Source organism: Rhamphochromis sp. 'chilingali', assembly GCF_963969265.1.
Source record: "Rhamphochromis sp. 'chilingali' genome assembly, chromosome: 11".
Lineage (NCBI taxonomy): Eukaryota > Metazoa > Chordata > Actinopteri > Cichliformes > Cichlidae > Rhamphochromis > Rhamphochromis sp. 'chilingali'.
In genome coordinates, this window is record NC_137938.1 from 8114453 (window position 1) to 8136585 (window position 22133).

General features: G+C 40.2%; 1 protein-coding gene across 17 annotated transcripts in view; it reads right to left on the reverse strand.

Annotated features, from left to right (window-relative positions):
* The window catches only part of ubr5 (ubiquitin protein ligase E3 component n-recognin 5), a 33529-nt gene extending 11396 nt beyond the window's left edge, over nt 1–22133 (reverse strand). For 6 of the 17 annotated variants that reach the window (XM_080897108.1, XM_080897123.1, XM_080897121.1 and 3 more), the window contains exons 1-34: nt 21719–22133; nt 16271–16315; nt 16070–16151; nt 15467–15543; nt 13744–13863; nt 12843–13110; nt 12544–12703; nt 12134–12283; nt 11262–11473; nt 10942–11058; nt 10711–10821; nt 10379–10533; nt 9641–9758; nt 9113–9297; nt 8440–8549; nt 7854–7966; nt 7578–7724; nt 7332–7443; nt 7094–7248; nt 6796–6993; nt 5885–6095; nt 5072–5198; nt 4786–4937; nt 4155–4250; nt 3650–3773; nt 3433–3530; nt 2904–3061; nt 2655–2746; nt 2393–2539; nt 2099–2217; nt 1841–1967; nt 1522–1651; nt 1191–1351; nt 91–330 (exon numbers count right to left, since the gene is read on the reverse strand). In XM_080897108.1, coding sequence (XP_080753234.1) covers nt 91–330; nt 1191–1351; nt 1522–1651; nt 1841–1967; nt 2099–2217; nt 2393–2539; nt 2655–2746; nt 2904–3061; nt 3433–3530; nt 3650–3773; nt 4155–4250; nt 4786–4937; nt 5072–5198; nt 5885–6095; nt 6796–6993; nt 7094–7248; nt 7332–7443; nt 7578–7724; nt 7854–7966; nt 8440–8549; nt 9113–9297; nt 9641–9758; nt 10379–10533; nt 10711–10821; nt 10942–11058; nt 11262–11473; nt 12134–12283; nt 12544–12703; nt 12843–13110; nt 13744–13863; nt 15467–15543; nt 16070–16151; nt 16271–16315; nt 21719–21780 — 4679 coding nt within the window. In that variant the 5' untranslated portion in view covers nt 21781–22133. The remainder of the gene's footprint in view (nt 1–90; nt 331–1190; nt 1352–1521; nt 1652–1840; nt 1968–2098; nt 2218–2392; nt 2540–2654; nt 2747–2903; nt 3062–3432; nt 3531–3649; nt 3774–4154; nt 4251–4785; nt 4938–5071; nt 5199–5884; nt 6096–6795; nt 6994–7093; nt 7249–7331; nt 7444–7577; nt 7725–7853; nt 7967–8439; nt 8550–9112; nt 9298–9640; nt 9759–10378; nt 10534–10710; nt 10822–10941; nt 11059–11261; nt 11474–12133; nt 12284–12543; nt 12704–12842; nt 13111–13743; nt 13864–15466; nt 15544–16069; nt 16152–16270; nt 16316–21718) is intronic. The other 11 variants (XM_080897113.1, XM_080897111.1, XM_080897110.1 and 8 more) reach the window with 4 other exon arrangements.

The window sequence follows — 22133 nt, forward strand, 5'->3', positions numbered from 1 at the left end:
GTGGATTCTAATTATCCATAATTTAAGTACATTTTACAAACTACTTTATCACTCCACTTGCAATGAGACAAAGTCAAGAAAACCAATAACCTGCTGGACTGGTCAGGTGAGGGTCGTGGTGGCAGCGGTTCAACAGAGAAAAGCTCCTCGCTGCCCTGAACAGCATCAATGCTGGTGCTGGCCAAAGTGAAAGGAGCGGTCGGTCTTGCAATACCCATTCGCACTGGGACAATTAGTGACTCTGCTACATTACACAGCTCCTCCACAGCATAGGGCAGCAGAGCCTGGAAAACACGCCGACATTTCCCAATGGGCTGAGGGATGAAATTGCTGTATGAGGAAAAATGGAGAAGAATTGAGAAATGGTTGTATTACATAAGAAAATCTTGTCTAACTGGTATCAAGTATGTCAGCAAATTATAAACAAGCTTTAGCCTTGGGCCGTTCTTTTCATTTGTTCTGGTATAACCTTAAGTGGGATTTATGCTTCTGTGTTAAGTCTTTGCTGTAGTTAAGTCTCACGTGGAAACCATTTAGAAACCCTACACCATAATTTGTGCTGAAACCTGATGTGCACCTCTCTAGAAATGTAACTAGATGTTGCATCGACGCAGCCCGCAACATCTGTGATTGGCGTGTTTGGTACCGTTGGACTGGAAATGGAAGAGAATGAATCATCTCAAAGGGAGAAAGTCCACTTACAAGAGATGTGTTGGCCATGACAATGCAGAGCAATTGGCACAACTATAAATGCTGGCAATATCACTGGCTACTTGTATAGGCCATTGGTGGCTCTACATAAATTTAACACAGACATTCACATTAGTCTAAAACTGAGCTGTTCTCAAAAACCTTAAAGTCGATTATCCAGTTCTTGACCACTAGGTCAATGATGACACTAAAACTGTCATAAAAGAAAGCAGGGACTTTTAAATGCAACTTCATCCCCGGCTTTTTACAGTAGATTACTTCAATGTTAAATCCACGACAGAAAACCCTTCTGAAACCCTAAAGCGTAACCCAAAGTGCTGCTACCTGCAAAATCAAACCGTACAGGTATAAATGCTGGTAACAGCTGCTTGATGGTCATGGATTCAAAGCAGAATTGTAAATTAAACAGATTAATGTAGACAAGAAAATTCTTTAAAAAGAAAAAAAAAAGAAAAGTGTTCGGCAAATTGTGTTCTTACTTTTTCTTTTTTGATGACGCCATCTCCACACTGAGGATGACAAAAACTCGGGCCACAGAGCGCAAGAACCTTCTGGTGACGTTGATAGCCTCCTCTCTCCGACCGGGTGTGTACTTGTTCTGCAGCTCCTTTACCAGAGTACCCAGTAACGTATCTATGAACTAATACAACAGGGAGATAAAACACCCGATGAGGATTGTCGTGCATGAATACAAGTCAGTAAGTTACAGAGTGACCAATCCCAATAAAATATGTTACCAGGGTTACTTATTTACACTGAATGTGAATTTTACACTGTGTGCACTGGAAACGGAAGACTAACTGCACTTACAGTGATGTCAGGAGCACACTTGACAATGAGGCAGTGAGTAAAACAGTCAAGGCGAATGGTGCCACTCTGCTGATTCAAGTAGACCTGCTCTTCAGGTAGGAGGTGAGCAATTCTGCTGCTGGCACTAAGTCTGGGAAACAAGAAATACAGGATTGAGATACAAGCTACACAAATTACTACATCACAGCTATAGTTGATTGAATATTTGATTTGGATTATAACACACCATTTAAAATCGGGTCTGAATAGTGCAATTAGTGGATCAGACTTGTTCAGGGAAAAAAATGCATTCTCAAACTCCAATGCTTCTGATACTTACGGGTCTTTATTCTCCTGAGAACCAAACATGATCATTGACTTTAGGGCATTCCAATCCTGCAGGACTCTCTCCAGAGCCAGCTGAGCAAAGCGGGGAGGTTCTAGATCGTGGTCTGGCATGTCAGAGTCTGAAACAAGAACACGACAGCTTTCTCTCAGGATCTGTGTTCTGCTTTCAAATGAACTCTTGTAAAATCTCTAATTAGCATGGACCTAAAGTTAAAAAGGTGGGTAAATGAGACAAAGGTCTTGAACCAACCTTCTGCATTAGCAGCCTTGCGGTTCCTATCTTCTCTGATGCGCGGTGGTCTGTACTGACAGTGCTCAACACTCTGCCTGGCAACAGTCTGCACCAGGAACAGTAATATATGCTCTCCCCTGCAGATAGAAACAAGTCAGACAGACCTACCACCTCTGCTCACTTATGTAACACAATGGAGCTTTAGCAGAGTGGCAAGTTAAATTCTAAATTCATTTGCCAACTATAAAGAACAAGAAGCACTTCTATATGAAGCAGACAAATTAAAGCCTGGGGCAGAGTTCACAGGCTCACCTGCTGTTTGGTGTTGTAACCAGGTTTGTGGTGGTGAGTAGCCTGTACAACAGATCCAGGCGAGCTGCCTTCTGACCAGCTATGAGCGTTTTACACTTGCATTTCTCCCAACAGTCACAGTACGCTGTAGGTGAAGTCCTTTTCAACCTGGGAAAGAGGATATACAAAGTCTAGTGACTTAGTTTCAAGAGCTGGTAACAATGGTAAGAGAGACGAGCATTAGCAAGGAGTGAAAAAGCCCACACTGAAAACTAGGACTTACTTGCAGTCATGTCCTTTGTGACACACCCTTGCACATTCAGTGCAACAGCAGAGGGACTCCAGCAAGCCACATGTTCGACACTCAAAGATATCCTAAATACAACGCAAGTGTCATGAAAAATGTCAACATCTATAGAAATATATTCGCAAAAGAGTTTGGCCATTCTAAAAGTAGACCGCTTACTTTCCAGACACACAACACTTCTTCTAGCGAGTACATTTTAGTGTAATGGGATTGTCACAGGCTGACCTGGTTAATGTGCTCAGCTCCAGTCCATGTAAAACTGCAGGTGTCGTTGCAGCAGAGAACATACAGGGGAGAATCATCTGGGTTTGTACCCGAGGGGCAAATCATTTCCATGAACACCGAATCAGCATCCTCCTTCTCTGTGATACCCAGGTCACCAACTGTGTTCAAGACATTTGGGGAACAACAAAAAACCATGGAAACACGGGAATGCCACTTATAACACTTCAGTTAGCTGCTGGAAGCAGGGCACCAAAATAGGTCAGGATTCACATAACTCATGGATAACCTCCAATGTTCCAGCTATTTCCTAACCACTTACAATGATATCAGATGTACTAAAAACTCTGCTGCTTTCCCAGAAACTGTTCAGAGATGGCAGCTGGTTGGTAACACAATATTAGTGCAAATGTCTCCATGCCTGCTCCGTTTGATTAGTGTGAAGATGTTAATGCAATACATGTTCTTGAATTTAGACACTTTAACACAAAGGTTTCCAGCGAACCAGTTCTCAGCCAGCTTGTTAACTCACCCTTGGCCATTTTCTGTGCAGCCTCAAGCACGGTGATAGCTGCTGGGTAAGCTCTCCCACTGACAGCTAGCATGAACGGGGTCATTCCTCGGGCATCCCTGTCAAACAAAGGCAACAATATGCATGAGCACTTCCAGGAGAGCACCTGAGCAAACGATAGCAGGGGAGAAATAAGCAGATTTTCAGTCAATTTTAATGCAGTAATAAAGACTCTTACTTTGCAGAGAGCAGCTCCCGTAAGTGTGGCCTCAGAACAACGCTGTCACACATCAGCTTAAGGATAAGGTGGGCATTGGCCTTCCTGTCTTTAGACTCAACCACAGAAGGCTCAGTGGACGGCCCTGCTCATATGGAAAACACATACAGTTAGTCAGTAGGCGTTACAAGATTTAAGCATAGAGCTGGCAATTCATTTATATGATTTATTTATATTTATAGTTCTCATTGATACAATCGTTCTTCTGGTTTGAATTAGGCGGATGCTACTGTTGTGCCGTCCTTTTTTGTTAGGCGGTCACAATGTGACTTTATCCCCGTTCCTCCAAACACCCTGACACAGCATGTTATAGGTTTCTACGTTTCTAAGTTACCAAAGTGTTGGCTCCACTGCTACACAAGAATTTCCAGCAAAGACTTGGTTTTCCAAGTGTGAAAAGGTTTTTTTTTTAAATTTACCAAACTGCTTTAGTGGAAAAGAGGCACGTGATAAAGAAGGTATGCACCTGGTATTGTGGAGGTGCTCGGTCCCTGGCTGCTACCAGTGGAAGCAGTGGTGAGTGAACCCACAGCTGGTGCTAAAATGAAGTCGATGTCTCCATCTTTTCATGAAAAACAAACACAGTTTGTATTTTTAATAAAATCAGGATTATGAAAATCAAAAGACGGTTGTTATTGTAATTCTATAAAAGGAAGGGAGGGCACTTAAATTTTAAGGCTCCACTTTCCAGTAAGGTGGTACAAAACTACCTCACTGATTAACAACTATGGTAAAAACAAAAAAAAAGACATTGCACTGGTCTGGGTGGATTTCTACAAGTACAAGTGAAAAGACAATCAAGAACTCCATAGTTGCTAAAATAATAAAAAACGCCCACACAATGAGTCAGAAATCTATTTATTTGGAAATCTCAAAAATGATGACTGTAAATTAAACAGCAAAATAACTTCTGCAATATTCTACAAATGGCTACCACTGTGTGTTTTACATTACATTGAAAAAAAATATCAAATTCGATGTGTTGCTGGAGAATGGTTGTGTCAGAAATAAAGATGCATTTAATTTATTTTTCTTTGTTCACTTTAAACACCACATAAAAATAATCTAACTCTACCATTTTTTTCAGATGCACTCACCAGGGTCCATGGGTGGAGGGTCAGGAACCCAACTTGGTGGAGCAATGGGTGGGGACACAGGATCCTGATGGTCACTGGATGACGGGCCAGATTCATGTCGACCAAGACCTGCTGCTCTTAAAGACCTCCGCATCATCTCCCTAAGACGAAGGCTAGTGACAATCCCCCCAAAGACAAACGCGTCAATAACTTAGATCCTGTTTCGGTGGTACTGCCAAAATGGACAGCCAAAACATTTCTTTGCTGTAGGGCATTTTTTGTTATACATTCTGTGGAGCTCATTTACCCTCTGCTGCTGGAGGAGCCGGTCCTATTTCCAGAGCTATTGCTTGAGACCACAGAGATGGCATTGGCAATCGCCTCCACAGCAGACAGACGCTCTGCAAATGTGTTCCTCTCTGACCTTTCAGCTTCTGAAATGAAATAACATGGTCACTGAGCGTGGAAAGGAATTAGCTGAAATACATATATTTACATATACATATATAATACATATAACATATAATATCTATATGTTGATGGATTAAAATACTTGCTTCATTAAAAAAAAAAAAAAAAAAATACTGTTCCTTACTCTGTGTATTTGTATATAGAAACTGCATGATTGAGGATCGTTCATGAACGTACAGCGTGTTTTTTAATGCATGGAAACTGCCTGCAGTTGCATGTTGGATTACATGTTACATATTGTTTTAAGAGTCACCACAGGGGTTAAAGTCTTTACATCTGGCAAGTTTTTAATTTCCTATCAGCCTCACTTTTCCCCATTCTACTACATTAACTGAGGTTGAAAGATGGTCACAGCAGATGGCAGAGGAATCTTTCTGGACATTTGCAGGCTACTTCCAAAGAACATAAAAGGCGTAAATCACTGCAAATGGCAGGTGTGGCCATTCATTCTTTTGAGGTAAAGTATTGCCATGACTTTTCGGGCATTTCCAACTCCATTTCTATTTTTACTACTTCAAGTCCCTATTATTGATATTAATGTGAGCGTTCGTATTGTATTTCTAACAGTTCCAAATTGGCAGGGGAGAATCTGATCGATCCTAAAAGACTTTTTTGTCCACACAGTCCACAACCACACACACCCGCTTACCTTCCTCTTCTTTGGTCTCCTTGTTACTAACGGGGAAGCAGACTGAGACGGCAGCATGGAGGATGTTGCGGTTTCCATCACATCGATGACCCAAAAGTGCTCCGAGGGCTTGGCTGCCCTGATCTAACAGGAAGGCCTGCTCAAGGTTGACCAGGTACTGCCGACACGCCTCATAGTCGCAGCGCAGCACATGCTGCATTAGCGTCTGCTTCTGAAAGTGAAATAACTTGTGTGAGTACTCGTTATAATCTACATAGCATTCTGGTCTTCTATAAAGGAGGAGAGCAGGGGCACAGAGCAACACTGATCACATTGACTTGTTCTACTTGGTCAAGTACATGTTAATGTTATTAGCACCCGAGCACTAAAGTTTATTCAGGCTTTTTGAGGGGTTTAACATACTCAAAAACTCCTGACATTTTGCACACAAAATGAAAATCAGAGTATTTTAAAACAAAATTTGGTAAACACGTGTAAAATGCCAAAATGGAGAAAAAAAAAAAAAAAAAAAAGTAAATGGGACCCCAACAGGAAGTCCACCATTTTGAGTTTAAAATGGCAATTTTGCAATTTCCAGGCGATGTAATTATGCAAACTCCTCACAGGGATTTTATCAGATCAACTTTATATTGTGTCCATCTAAACTACAGAACTGGGCCATATTAAATCGCAGCGCTTTTGAGCTTTGGTTGCAGGTGGCGTCTGTGATTCGACCATTTGTCATGAAAATTTAATTTCCTCTCATTCACACATAATGAATGACATACATCAGAGTGACAATTGGAAACGTTCAGCAAAGCTTGACCGCAGCATGCTCTGACGTACGCCAGGGTCCGATGGGCATCTCATCGCTGCTTGAAGCTTAAATTTTTTTTGTTTTCTATGAATGAATTAATAAAGGTTGCGTTTACCTCGATAGCCATAATAATAATAGCAGCTTTCTTTTTAATGGTGGAGTTTGAAGGGAGATTGGCCAGAGAGTGCACCCCCATTCCCAGGCTGTTTATAGGTGGGAGGTCCAACCAATCAGGATCTCGAATTCCACCCATGCAGTCTTTGGCCATAGGGTAGATTGTGCCATTTCCATCTCGGAGGATGATGGGAGACTCCTTGATAAAAATTAAATATTAAACATTTAAAGTGGAGCATTGGGTAAATATTTGTACAACGTGTAGTGAAAACATGCTGGTCCTCAATAGCCTGTCTCACCTGTCCTGCAGTAAAGATAGCCACATTGCGCTCATTCTGCCCGAGGAAGGCCAGGTTACTAGTAGGGAAGTTATTCTCCTGCTCAGCTTTGCCTGTGGCCAGGTCAAAGATGCAGTACCTTACCCAGTTACCAGTTTTCAGCACTGCGTGGACTCCTAGAAGATGACGAGATGATTAAGGTCAGGAGATATTGCAGATAAAGAACTCTATAGAAGGCTGACCTTCAGAAAAAACTCACCTTTGGAGTCAACATTTACAGCCAGAATCTCAGCCTTTTCTGGGATACAGAGCTTTTTAGGTGTTCGCTGAAAACAGTCTGGAACTTTTGGAGTGCCACCAGTTTTAACCACCTGTCAAGCAGATGGAGATGACAAAGTCAGTGAACCAAAATATCTGTAGATCATCAGTCAGATACATAACTCAGTGACTGAAATTAAGTTTCATTTACTGGAATGAAAACAAGCTGTGTTGAATCAGTTAATACCTGTAGCTCATCTATTCTGAGGAGCCTACAGTCCTGCAACAGTGATGACGGGTCTGAATCAGGGGGAGCGGCAGTGCTCTGGTTGCTCATGCTGCTTGATGTCCCAGGAAACTTGACAGCAACATATGCGCCATCGACTTTAAGCACCTACGGCATAAATAAAAGTAATAAATTGTTAAACTGAGATGCAGTTAAGGAAAAGCAAGAGTCAAAAAAAAAATAATAATCAAAGTTTGACCTTCTCTGTATTCAAATATTTGCTTCAGATGCACTTACCTTTCCCACAGGAACATTTTTAACATCTTCCACAAAGACTACCTCTCTAAGAGGCCACTGCTCCTCATTGACCTTTTCTTCCTCTTTGGGAGCTGGTGTGGAGCGTCTTCGCTCTACAAGCGGGACAGCACATTTAATTTTAGTCGTTTTATCATTGTATATCATTTACATTAAGGTACTATAAGCAGCTCAGAAAAATACTTCGAAATAGGCCTGCACAGTACAAAAGAAAAGAAAAACAAACAAACAAAAAGGTGAAGCTTTAGTGTGTACTTGTGAAAAGTAATTAAAACTGACAGTTTGCCACATGGTTCATGTGATAAGCAGTTGTAAGAAGGCAACCAGATATGCCACAGTATATAGTGCGAGTTGGCCACATTTCCTTCACAGGAAAACAGGCGGGGGGAAAAAAAAAGTTGCTGATAAAACCGTGTGCACCATCTGTTTCAAAGTCAAAGGGACTAATGAGAGCACAGAGAGAGGAAGAAATTGGTTCTGTGCCTGGGAGATAGGAAAGTCAAGCCTTGGATGTTGTTGATACAGCAAATAGTTAAAGAGAGAGATGGTATGAGACAAGATTACATACTGTAGGGCAGAGAGGCACTGCTAGCAATGGAAGAGGTATCACTGCAAGTAGATGCTGGGGAGGGAGGAGGACCCATTTCAGTCTTCACCAGCTCTGGCTTGCTTTCAGTCCTATGAGAGGAGACCAAGACAAATTGATTCATTTTCCTGCTGTTTTTTTGAGCATACTACTCTCTGCAACGGCATGTGTATTTCACTTATTTCTATTGACACAGAATGAAAATCTTATGATCAAGGTAAAATCCATCTTGCCAGGCTTCAAGCTACACACCTGTGGCTGGCAGTTAATTCAGGTCTATTACTATCCTGACAAACTACTGACTAACAAAGCTGCACCAAGAGCATACTTTCAGGTGCAATAGTACATAAGATATAATTCACCCAATCACCTACCAAGTCCTTTTCCCCCAATTTGACTTCATTTTAATAGCAAATTTTGCTTAGAAAGATGCCAAGAATTGTCTAATGATGAGCTTACTGCACAGCTACCGCGACTACCTGCTTGGTAACTTTCAAAACTAGCATATGGTAGACCCATCATTGGCTTACTGAACTAAGTATGTGTCCTTTTCCAGGCAGTTACCAACGACGACGTAACATAACAAACCATCTGCTGAAACACTATTCAGATCCAAACATGTAAAAGCTTTCTGCTAAATAAAAATGAAACTGACTTGATTTCCTGGGTCTTAGTGGTCTTCTCCATGTTCTTCAGGCTCTCTGGTGAGCGCAGCTGGAACCTGCAGCTGTCGTTCATGTTCCAGACAGACTCCAAGAGGACACCCACTTTGGGAATTCCAGCACTGACAGAAAAGGCCACTGCACCGGCATGGTAAAGGGGATTGTTTCTCAAACACACCTAAGGAAAAAGAAACTCGTGAATTGATCGGTGCCTAGTGTTTATTACATACTTTAATTCGACAAGCTACCCAAGTATATTTCGTTACTCATTTTAGCATTTTTTAAATATTCTTATTTGGTAAGGTAATTCCAGAGCTAAAGCTAGAGTAAACTTTGAGATGGCAAATTAACTGAGGATGAACTTGGGTCCCCATTTCCCCCCCCCCCAAAAAAAAAAAATAATAATAATAATAATAAAGAAATAAAATCTCCTCAAAACAAAAAAGCTAAAAAAAAAACCAAAACAAAACAAAAAAAAAAACAACCCAACAACATACAAACAAAAACAAGTTTCTTCCTACCTGTGTTCCCACAGTGATGTTGGGTATTGAGGAGATGCCAGCACTGGATTTTGGCTTTTTGTTCTTGGCTCTGGCCTTTTCAAGCATCTTCTTCCTTTGACTGAAAGGCACAACACCCCTGCAGAGAGATGGAAGCAGTAAACTTAAAACAAAAACAAACAAATAAAAACAAAAAGCAAAACACTTCACTGACATCTACACTTTTCCTATGATACAATATACAATGCTCTCATGCCGACTGTGACATCACTTGGTAATCTTTGCATTGTACCAAAGATTACCAAACTGTGTGACTCCTTTGTGTGTTTTGCCATAAGACAGAGGTTACTGAAGTTGATGTACAAATGTTCAGGATCTTTTGACATTTTAAAAATATCTCTTTAGCTTTTTCTTTTTTTGTGGGGTGGGGGGGTTAGCATAGAAAAAATCATTTCAATCAAACTATATGAACAGGGAACACAAGGTGTACAATTTTCAGACACAAAAGCTGGAAAAAATAATACATGCATCACTGGTAGCACTTAGTAATGTTATGGCACGTAGACAGTAAGTGCTACAACTAACACGGACAATTCTTGATTTAACCTATTGTTCTGCTCGTAATGAACAGTCCTGGCTCGTAAGACAAACTGAGTGGTACGACAATGTTATGGGGACGCTTTCAAGCGAATGTTGCCATTTCCCGTAAACAACTAGAAATCAATGTAACTTCACAGAAAAACAACATTTTCTTCTCACCACCAGTAGAGGCTATTCTCCAGCTGTGCACATGTGTAGAGTGCACAGCAATGCAGCGACACCATGCGTTCCCCCTGCAGCTCAGGGAAAGCCTGTGCACTGTGCTCCAGCTTTGAGGCTACGGTGCTCAGTGTTTCGTCCACCCAGGTTGCCACCTGCATGACATCCATACAAACATCAGCTAATGAACAGATGATTAAATAAATGTCAATTGTTAGAATAGTTCATGAACAATTAAAAAAAAAAACCCAAAACAAACAAACAGCAATAATTGTCTCAAGGCTGCACAAACAACATTGTTCTAATGTAAAGAAGAGCAATTAAAAACCTACCTTGTTGGTCTCTGTAGCTACAGTGGCCCTGATGCTATTGGCAGACAGTAAGGTAATCTTCTCATTAGCCAGCCCCAGGAAGGACATACGTGGGTGATGAATAGCAGGATTCTGATGTGACAAATACCAGGAAGTTAGTGATTTAAGCTCTTGCTACAATAAAAGATACATATATATCTTATTTCACTAGATTTTAGTTTTTCTTCCAGTAACACAGGTTGAATTCATCACCTGTGGATTCCTGTAGGGTTCGGATTCACTCCACTTCCACTGATACAGCTCTCCTTTGGAGCTCACAGCTACCAGCTCTGAGAACATTGCTCCAATGCTCACAAACTTCACACCATCCTAGAAAGGAAATTGAAGATCTCAGCAAATGTAGGATCAAGAAAAACTTCAATCCAACTCAACTCCAATCATGATGCACAGACACCAGACGAACAAAGGAAACAGGTGAAATCTCCACTTGCCTTGCAATAATGACGCAACTTCCTGTTTGTTTGTTTGTTTTAAAAAGACAATCTCTGAACAGTCTTCTGTGCTTTTCTTACCTTGTCAGGCCACCACTGGAGCTCCTCTCCCAGGGAAACGGGGCTCTGCACAGGGATACTCTTCTTGTCAAGACTTTGTTCCCCCTCACGGCTGGTGGAACCGCGCTCCGTGTCAAAAGAGGCCCCGTCGAGCCACCGACGCTCACGTAACCTCAATACAGACTCACGTTCACGCAACAGCTCTGAGTCACGCTCTAAGGGAAGAAGGAGAACTGGTATGCAATAAGGTCACACCAGTGGGATAGAAGTAAGCCACTCTCTGGGAAAGACCCGTCAACATCGTTTTAAGAATAGAGAGAGAAAGATAGATTCTTTAGAATCACTATAATGAAAAATCAATCAATTTCAATACTTGAGATTGAGTGGGAATCTAAATTATACTGTGGTGAGTCACATTGCACGCTCATTAAAATGCGAGACAGAAGAGGAAGTGGATAGACAGAAAGAAAGCATGCATATGGGCTAAAAGTGGGCTAGGGAGGGTTTTAAATAGACCCTTGAAGGGTCCTTGTTAGGACAGGTGGGCCTAGCGGGCCTTTCTCAGAGAGCTCACAGTATGTACTACAGCCATGCAGCATAAAACACCAAACATTCATAATATAAACTCAGCTAAACAAACTAAAGGGAAATGTACACTGTAGACCACGAGAACCATTTCGCTTTCACAAGCTTTACAGAAACACCTGAATGGTGGTTAACTGTAAGTGCAGTATTTGGCATTATACCCACAGTCGCCTTGATTTCCAGCTTTTCAGTAGTATTCCCTTATAAAGCCATCCCCAGATGAACAAAAGCCATCACCAGTGCTGCCACCAAAGCCTTTAGAACACCCTGCCTTCCCATCACTAGTCAGAAGAGAGTTGTTGAGTTACCTCTGGAGGATCCCAGACGAGACAGTGACGAGCGTCTAAAAGAGGGATAGCCAAAGTAACTAATGTCCTCAGAGAACATGGCATCAGCATCAATGATGACGCTGGGATGGGCTGAATGGATATCTGCATCCAACAGGGACATCAGATCCTCTGTACAAGGGAAGCACACATAAAATTTCAAATTTTAAGACAGAATCATAAAACCCCTCAAATCTTTTTTTATGATTATGGTAAAACAATTTCAATTTACAATGATCAGAATTTAAAACAGCAAAACCTTTTGCCAAAAGCCTACTTATATCTTAATGTGCTGCACTCAAATTAAAAGTACACTGTTTCAGTGTTAAAGAGTAGTGATTTCACAAAACAACGTCATTACATATGAGCCATTTGCCATTTGTGTGACAAACCTCCAGGGAGGTAAGACTCGCTGGCAGTGTCATCGCCATCATCTCCATCTTCATCATCCCGGCTCAGCAGGTTATTTACGGCGAGGTTGACATCTAGGTTGGTTCTCTGGAGCTCCCTAATGATCACACTCCTGGATTTCCCTTGAAGAACTACCTGGGCCTGGGGAATGTACAAGGTCACAAAAGTAAAAAACATTTCTCATGAATATCACTGTTAATTACTGTAAAGACAGGATTAAAAGAGGCTACAAAAACATTCTTAAGAGGAAGGGTCTGTGTAAAGGCTGAGCGTGCTGTACCTGAGTAATGAGTTCTTCGGGGATGACAGAAGCAGGTATGACAGGCTGAGGCTGGCTACTCAGAAGTCCTGAGCCTCGGTCTCTTCCTGTACGGATGACCCTGGTCTGTCGACGGGAGTCACGAGCTGCTGTTGACGACCTACCCGATGTGCCTCCGCCTCCTCCGCCTCCTCCTCCACTGCTTCCACCTCCTGCTCCACCTCCTCCTGCTCCTCCTCCACTTCCACCTCCACCACTGCCTCCATTTACACCAGAGCTCCAGCGACTCCTGTTACATACAGTTTAAAGCCACAATCAGACACAACCGCAAAAACACACCACCTGACTACAAACACGCACACATCTGATTACAAAGGAATTTGGTCTTTGTGACAGCAGAGATGGGCTAGTCCACACTGAGATGGAATCAGCAAGACTTAAAAATTTTTTTTAAAAAACCCACAAAATTCTGATTAAACTGGTGCCCCTTTTCCTCATTTAATTAGGCAAAGTGAAAGAAAAAAATTTCATTGTAGAATAATAGCATATACACAGATTAATTTCCTCCAAGAGGAAGTAATAGATTTGTTTATTTGGGATGTTCGAAACCATTGTTCCTAGGCATTGAATTGTATTAAGGTCTTACAACAACAATATTTTGTAGTAGCAAGTGGTTCTCCAGTGGTCACCAATATGAAAAGCAGTAAGAAAACCACAAGGATAAAAAAGCTGATGCTTTTTGATGCGTCCGCTGGGGATACATTTATTTACATTTTACAACACCCTAAAATGTTCTCACCAGAATGTGTGGCAGTGAAAAAAAAGCAAGGAAAACACCACTAACTCACTGCTGAGCCACTGTTAAGCTCTATACACTGAGCTTTCACAGGACCATTCGACTGTCAGCCCTGCCAGAACTTACCCAAGGGTGTTGCCTGCCAGTCTGCCCAGTGTGTCAGAACCAGACAGGAACCAGGGTGGATCACTGGTCCTGCCTGGCCTGGAGCTCCTTCCTGTCCCTGAACCACTGCTCAACTTTGAACTGGAAACAAAAGATGGGAGATCAGTTACAAACCTACAGATGTCCCAAAAGGACTAAAAAACAAACAAACCAAAAAAATCCTCTCGCTTTTTTATATATATATATATATATATATATATATATATATATATATATATATACACACACTTTTTTTTTTTTTTTTTTTTTTTTTTTTTTAACCTTTATAACCTGGGTTAACAAAGTAAATTTACCCCAGGTATTAGTTAATTTACACCCCTTGGTTCAGGATTCATTTTATTATTAAACTATGAAACAGGAGGGGGTATTTTGGAGACTAGCATGGCAACACCCTTGGGAATCAGAATTGGCTGCAACTCATTCCTCCATCAAGACTTTCCATTTTTAAAAGTTCTTGGGTTTTGGGGCTGCGAGTGCTTTCTCCTAATAATTGAATAATGTATGAGTCTAAACAAAAGTAGTTTGCTGCAATATTCCTAAGTGATGTGTTGTACATTTGTATAATTTGTCTTTTGAATGAAAGAAAAAAACCCTTTTAACGAAACATAATCAGGTATTACTACACTGTTACAGAAGGAAATGCAATACAGAAAAGGAAAGTCAAATGATTCAGATATAATAGAAGCAAACAACAAATTCAATCCACCAGTCAACAAACTGACACAATCCATTACAATTCAAAACCACACAAATGTGTTTGTTGAGTATGCTGACAAACTTCCCAAAGACAACTTGTCAAGGCTCTTTTCGTCGGGCTTCCCAACAACCCACAATAGTGCCAAATGAATAGCTAAGCCATGTCCTGTTGTTCTGCGAGTCTGTGGCAGGGAACGAAACATATGCTCTACAGCAAAATCTGGAGCAGAGGGCTCCTTAGTCTCTTACTGCCCAACTCGCATGCATATTGAACAGCTAGTATATGAAATCACTGTTGGATGTTGGTCTGCTGGCAGGACATCAACAACTATCAATGAGACACTCACCAAAATACATGTTCATAGCCAACGAGAAACAAAGCAGCTAGTGAAAAGGTATTTTTATAGAAACATACAAACAAACAAAAAAAAAAAGTTGTGGCAAATGGCACACACTTGCTCAGCCAAAAAGGGAACTGGCTTTCAGAACCTTACAAAACAATTTTAGGGCTGCTATGTTTTTAGTCTATTGGTGTCAAAAAAAAAAAAAAAAAAAAAAAGAAGCTTTTTCTTTTTATATTCGAGGTACAAAAAAAATTCCTAAGACAGAGCTATACTGAGAAGATTTGATTTGAATTAAACTAAAACAAGAGCATCTGATATTCAAACAGCAGTTTAGGTAAGATAATGTATAGAAATACATGTTTACAGCTATAGATTTAAGACTTTGGAGCTAATCTTTGTTGAAACAGACAATACCACAGTAATATGCTAGAAATGAAACCATGTCCAAATGTGTTATACTCGCCAAAAAGGGCATAAGTATTGACTAGAATTCACATTACAGCAACCAAGATCCATGAGCCTGAGCATATTCGCTGCATCTTGAACGAGACGTCTCCACAAGCAATCTGTTTTCCAATTCAGTGCCAAAGCTAAAAGCTAAAAAGGTTTCCTGGGACAAATCCCATTATAAACAAGTCTCTCACCCATCGCTGCCATCCGGCTTGTTGAGCTCCAGGCGATCCGGCTGGACAGCAAAGCTGATTCTGCATACACGTCCATCCTGAAAGAGTCGCAACAGTGACTTTTAATGTATTACATTAATCAAAAAGGGAAAACAAATACATTTACATTAATTTATTACATTAGGAAATGAAAACAAAACTGAGTAAAATACAGTCTTTTCTTTAAACTATTTTTCTAAGCTAGTTAATTAGCATGTTAACTACACCATACCAACTCATTTATCACAGTGCAATCTATAATTCAACATCATCATAATGTGGCATCAGCTTGACATGAATAAACACACTCAACACTTCAGCTAAGCATCTTTCACCCACTTGCAATATACAAACTGAGGTCAACTAACTAATGACTCTTCACTGCAGTGTTCAAACTGAGCTGCACCAACTGCAGAATTATGACGGATATTAACAACATATTTAAAAAAAAAAAAAAAACCTAGTCCATATCTACATCTATTGAAGCATATTATCTCATGTTGTACAGCAAAGTCAGAGGGCATCTGATAACTGTGACCTGGCAGCAGATCAGCAGCTGTTTGATTTGATGACTTATAGCATTACCTCAAGGAGAAATCCGGCATGGTTTGGACCGACAACACACTGTTTTAGGGTGGCCTGCTCCAGCAGACTAAGGTGTGGATGACTGCATTAAAGGAAAAAGAAAAAAGTGACCCAACACAGGACAGCAAGCAAAATAATGTTTGCAATAAGTGATCACACTGAATAAAACCACCTAAAAATACAACGCAGATACACACTCACCTGTTATAACTATACTTGTTGAGCTTCTCTGAGACTTCACGGAGTCTGAGAAAAAAACAAAACAAAAACAAACTACATTAACATATCACCCAGACCAATTTAAGACCTCAATACAGGTTCCTGTGTGAGAGTCAAAAAAGCATACTGAGAGAAATGCTGTAACATGAGTTACTGTTTATATACACAAGCCCTTTTAATTTGCATACAAATTACTGTAAAACATTTTTAAAAGCGCAAAGAATATAGGTGTATTTCAGAAGGCTTTAACATATATGCATCTTTTCAGTTTATCTGAATGATCATAATGATCTCAGGACAACTTGTTAATTCAATTCAATTCAATTAGGAACTAGGAAAACAAAACCTCTTTTCTACCTTATAGCAAGACAAGAAAGAAGCCCACGATAAAAGATGACAATGTTAAACACTTGATAATGTTTTGCTTTTAAAAAAATGACATACAATAGGTTGCTGATAACACACACAAAAAAATAAATGTTCTTGATCAGCACTGACGAAACATCTGTGGGAACTTGTATGTGATGATGTTTGTGCAGCAAGCATTATGAGCCTGTTTGAGTGTGTAGAGTAGGGCTGAACGATATATCGCATTTGCGATAATATCGCGACATGATCAAGTGCAATTTTCTAACCGCAAAGGCTGCGATTATACTCTGGACATGTCCAAATTCATGGGCTGCATCCTCCTGAGGCCGCATTTGTAGACCGATTACGTCACAGCGACGCGCCGAAGGCTGTCCAAATTACTACCATATCCCAGAATTCATAGCGCGGCCCAGCCAAACTCCAGTTTCCAACAATGGCGGCCGCTACTAAGTTTTAAAATTACTCATACTAATCTTTCTGGGTCACAAAATAAACTTTTAACATATTTTCAGGCGAGAAAGTAGTTGTGTAAACATCAAATATCTGCTCGGTTTATCAAGATATCCCATATTTGCAAAAGTGCTTCGACGTTTTCAGAGGCGTCTGCTACCCACCAGCTCGACAGCTAGCCGGGAGCTCGAGGGTTACTGATGCGGCCGAGAACGGCACAACTCCCGGCACATCATTTTCAGATCACCGCGGAGTTTCGCTGCTCGGGTTAAACGTAATATATAAGTCACTTAGACAACCTAAAAATGTTATTGTTGGGCTTTTTTCAGTGTTTTGTTTGTTCGTGAGTAAATCGGTTTGGCTGAGATTAAAGTTATTAGATTAGATAAAATAAAACTTTATTAATCCCCCGGGTGGGTTCCTCCTTGGTTTTCACACAGCTGACTAAACGTCAAACAGAAAACTTATTAAACAGAAGTATGAGACAGTCGAGAATTTACACCAGTGTCTGGTTATATTTTAGATAGCAAGAAGCAGACGGCCGAGTTTATTAAACTCCACCGAGACAGCGGTGACGCTAATCAGAACTAGACCGTCCAATTTCACGCCTTTAAATTTTAAAGGCGTGTTTGTGTGTGTGTTTATACAATTGCTATTATGTTTGCACTTTATGTGTAATGTTACTGACTGCAGAGATCAGTAAGATGTGTGTATTTTTTATTTATTAGTTTTATTTATTTAATATTATTTTTTAATTGAATGACTGTCTAGTAGTTCACAGATGTCGAAAAACTGAGTGTGGTAAAGCCACTGATTTTGTTTATGTATATTTCTGCAATCTGCACATTGTACTGACTTTCATTTTAATGTTTACACCAGGGTTCCTTGTCAGCACTTTATGCTCAGATGTTTGTAAGCTAAAAATAAACTATTGTGTATGTTCAAATATACTGTTGTGATTGAAGAAGTTAAATAAAAATGTCAGTCATCAATTCATGCATCACCTCATGTCATCATAACAGAGGTCTGTCTTCCAGGAAAGAACAGTTTAAAATTAATGTAATATAGTATTGGCCATACTATATGATGTATTGCTTGTCTTTGTTTAATAATACAGAAGACAAAGACCTTAAAAAATAATCGCATATCGCATCGCAATCGCAATATTGGGGCAAAAAAATCGCAATTAGATTATTTTCCATAATCGTTCAGCCCTAGTGTAGAGTCAATGGAATGACTCAGTGTTACCTTTTAAATTTCTCACTATTTGAGAATAAAATGTATATTATACTTAAATTAATGAATGGTTACAAACTGGTAAAAACTCTCTCTTATAGTTCTGTTGATTTTTGTTTAACTGTAGCTAAAAGGCTCTTTGTTAGGCTCCAAAGTTTCCTCTAAGAAGGACAATCCATAGGAAGATATCAGTCAGAGGCACAAGCCAGAGTTGTAGTATGCATTTGAAATACCTTGCAGCAAGTTCCCAGACATGGTTTAAGTCAATAACCTTCATTAAAAAATAAGTTTATGATCTGGGACTAAGCTTAATCCACGCCTGGAAAACTGGGCCTCAGTCAGTTTTTAATGTACTATATAGTTCAAAGGTTATGAATCCACAACCCACCATTACTGGCAATGTGGAAAAAATTACACTTCATTGATTTTCACTGCTTCATGCCTTTTATCAAATAGACACAAAGCAGTTTAAAGAAAATATAAAATAAATTATAACAGCTCTTTCAAGCTTTGCTTCGAGTTGCCCCAAGTGTAAAGTAAACTATTTTTGGTCCCTTTTCCACTTGACAATCCTGACAAATGTGCTGTAAGATTGCCTATATTAACATTTAAGATGAGTCATGACCACCATCCAGCTGTCTGCAGGCAACTGAATCTTCTATCTGCAACTCTAGTAAGAACAATGTGAGGATGGTATGAAAATATCACATGCTTAGCCCTACATGGTGTCAACGAGAAATTGAAATGGTCCAAATAGAAAACAGATACTGATTTTTTTTTTTTCCCCAGAACCACCTGACAATAAAAAAATAAAATAAAAATCTTCCACTGACACAATGAAAAGCAGTTGTCTGTCTTGCCAGTCCAAAATAATCGTTTTAATTGGTAAAAAAAAAAAAAAAAAAAAAAAACATTCAAGGATTGCTGTAAACTTTTAATACTCTGTTTTATAACTTTCTGAAATAGGCAGCCTAACTCTGTGCTTCTGCAGTCCACTAAAAATCAGCACAGAAAAAGAAAGAAAGAAATTAGACATCAACTTCCATACTTAATTTAGACTATCAGTCTCTTTTATGAAGAAGTGTCCCATGTCATGAAACCCATTTGCACCTCACACACTCAAGGAAATGCAGTTATCCAATCATGCTTCAGCACACACGAGGTCTGGATTGCACAATTTCCTGAACTCTTAAGTGCAAAAGATCACTGGTGATGTGATGAGTGACCTAACTCAAAATGCAAACTCCAAGATGTGAGAAAAACAAAAAGCATCACAATGTACATGTTACTGTCAAGGCCAAACATGCAAAATCACATAAATCTCACTACTTAGACATACAAAAAAAGATATGTATACTAAAATAGATGCACAGCCTATGCAGAATGTCAGAAAATGCCAGTAAATATGCAATCTAATTCCACCCTTTAGAAAGCAATCAAATGCAAGGTAGAATATAAACAGGAAATATTTTTAAATTACATCCAATGCCTCTAAACCACTGGGACATAACAACAGAACAGGCAGAATTCTCATCAGACACAGAACATATTAAAAGCTCATGCCTCACTCCTAACACTGCAAAAAAGTAAGAGAAAATGACTCACAAAGCATCCAGGTCAGCCATTCACTACCCTTCCCATCAAACAAATGGTAGTACCCTAGCACAGACAAGTCTATTCCCTTCAATGAGCCATTTAAAACTGTTTCACCGCAGCAGAAAAAAACCCCACATAAAATATCCATCTCACTACAGGGGAATGCCATTTCACTGTCCTAAATGAATGTGTGCAAGCAAACCTCAGGTCAAACAAAGAAATCTGACCAGATATTCATGCTAGGCAAGCTGGACTAAGCCTTTTTATGTCAGATAGAAGCACTTATCTGCTTTGACAACTGCAAATTCATGGAGGAGAAGAGAGAGAGAGAGTGAGTGAGGAGGAGGGGGGGGGGGGGCATAGCACCACATGGTGACAGCAGCATGCAATGACATGCATGCCTGGGGATCGAAAAAGCCTGACCTCTTTTAAGGAAGGAATAGTCCATACAATCAAGATGTTTCAGCGGTGCCTCTGACCATCAAGAGCAAACTGCGCTTTCCTGTCAATCAGACCAAAGCTGATCCCCGCAGATTTGGACCGTACATCAACCAACAGAGGATGTTTAAATCCTCCCGTGCCCATAACCAGTATTTAATCTCAAGGTCATTCTAAAAACACTTTGACTTCTTGACCTCTTTGTCTTTAAGTAGTGCAGCTCATTAATCAGTTAAGTCTCAATGGGTGTTATAAATAGTTTTATCATAAATCGCATGTTCTGCCAAAAAAAAAAAAAAAAAAAAAAAAAAAAAAGGGTCGTAAACAATCTCCTGGACACCCTCGCTAAACCCACCGATAAGGGACCGCTTCAGTCCAGAACTAAAAATCCATAAAGTCAGAGTGATGCATAACAGCACTTTGTTCCAAGCAACAATGTAGTATGTGGCCAAATACACTGTGCAGTGCCACATTGTATTAAGGCAACAGTGAAAAGACTTAAAATGTCGCGTGTGAGCACTCAGGGCAATTTAGAATCCAGCACAGACCGTAAACTTTAAAAGCCTTGGTTTGCCACCTTATTAAAGTCAATAACAAGATTAATTTGAATGCGATGGTGCTAACAGTACTTCGCTGCATATTTTAGATATTTATCTCAGTGCGCAATGCTAAAAGCAGACAAGCGGTGACAAAATTTCAAATGATGTTAGTAATTAAATGCTTAATGAAGCGTCAAGAAAAAGAAGAGCCTTCCACAAACGCCCTGAAATGCAAATATTTGGCTTTCTTAAGAGCGTGGTAGCGAATTAACTAGGTTGCTAGCATTAGCAGCTAGCTATCGGTAAGCTGACGTTAGCCGCTGCATAGATCACGGTAAATCAACAAGACGCTCGCAAAGAAAACAATGACACTTGTCAAAGAGCGTATATGGTAACAGTAAAAAATTGAAATCTTTTTCGTGTACAAAGCTGTGTTTTACAACCTTTAATACCCTCTCTTTACCCCATCCCCCAACCGCGGAACTTTGACTAAGAGCCAATCCATCCAGAGAACCAAGGAAACCGACAGCTAGCGTTAGCTATTCGACTGAAAGCCAGTTAACAGGTTAGCATGTTAGCAAATGACTCTGTTTAGGTAGCAGCAAGCTAACAAGGATCCCTCAAAATGCCGGGCCTCGTTTTACCCCCCGAGTGGGGGGGTCATTTAAATAATTTAAACCCGAACATATTCACATGACAATGTCAACATCGAGCACAAATATTACCTCGAATACTAAGCAATGCTGCCCGCACATAAATATTGATTTCAAGTCTTCTTTTTCTACGGGCCGCAACAAAATACCTGTCATTGAGCTGATCCTCGGTCCCGGGCAACGGGTGAACCACGAAGTGTATAGATGTCATTGGGCTAATCCAAAATCACACCGAGACGTGTGGAAATGGGTACTCTTTCGATTACTGTATATATGAGGATTCATAGGAATCTTTTAAGGGCGAAAAAGCTCGAGTTAGATCCCAGCCTCCTCACCCACATGCCGCCATCTTAACTCTAACCAGCTTCTTCTGTGTGTGTTGATTAGTGCACATGCACTCGCTCCGCTGGTTGGACCTCTAGCACAAACAGGAAATAAAAAAATTGGATGGGGCTGGCCTCGAGAAGAAAGACATCTGTAACAAAAAGCCAAGCGTTGCACTTCCACACTCCGAAGGCTTTGTTCTAATCCAGTGCACCTATTGCATCTTAGTATGTTTTGTCT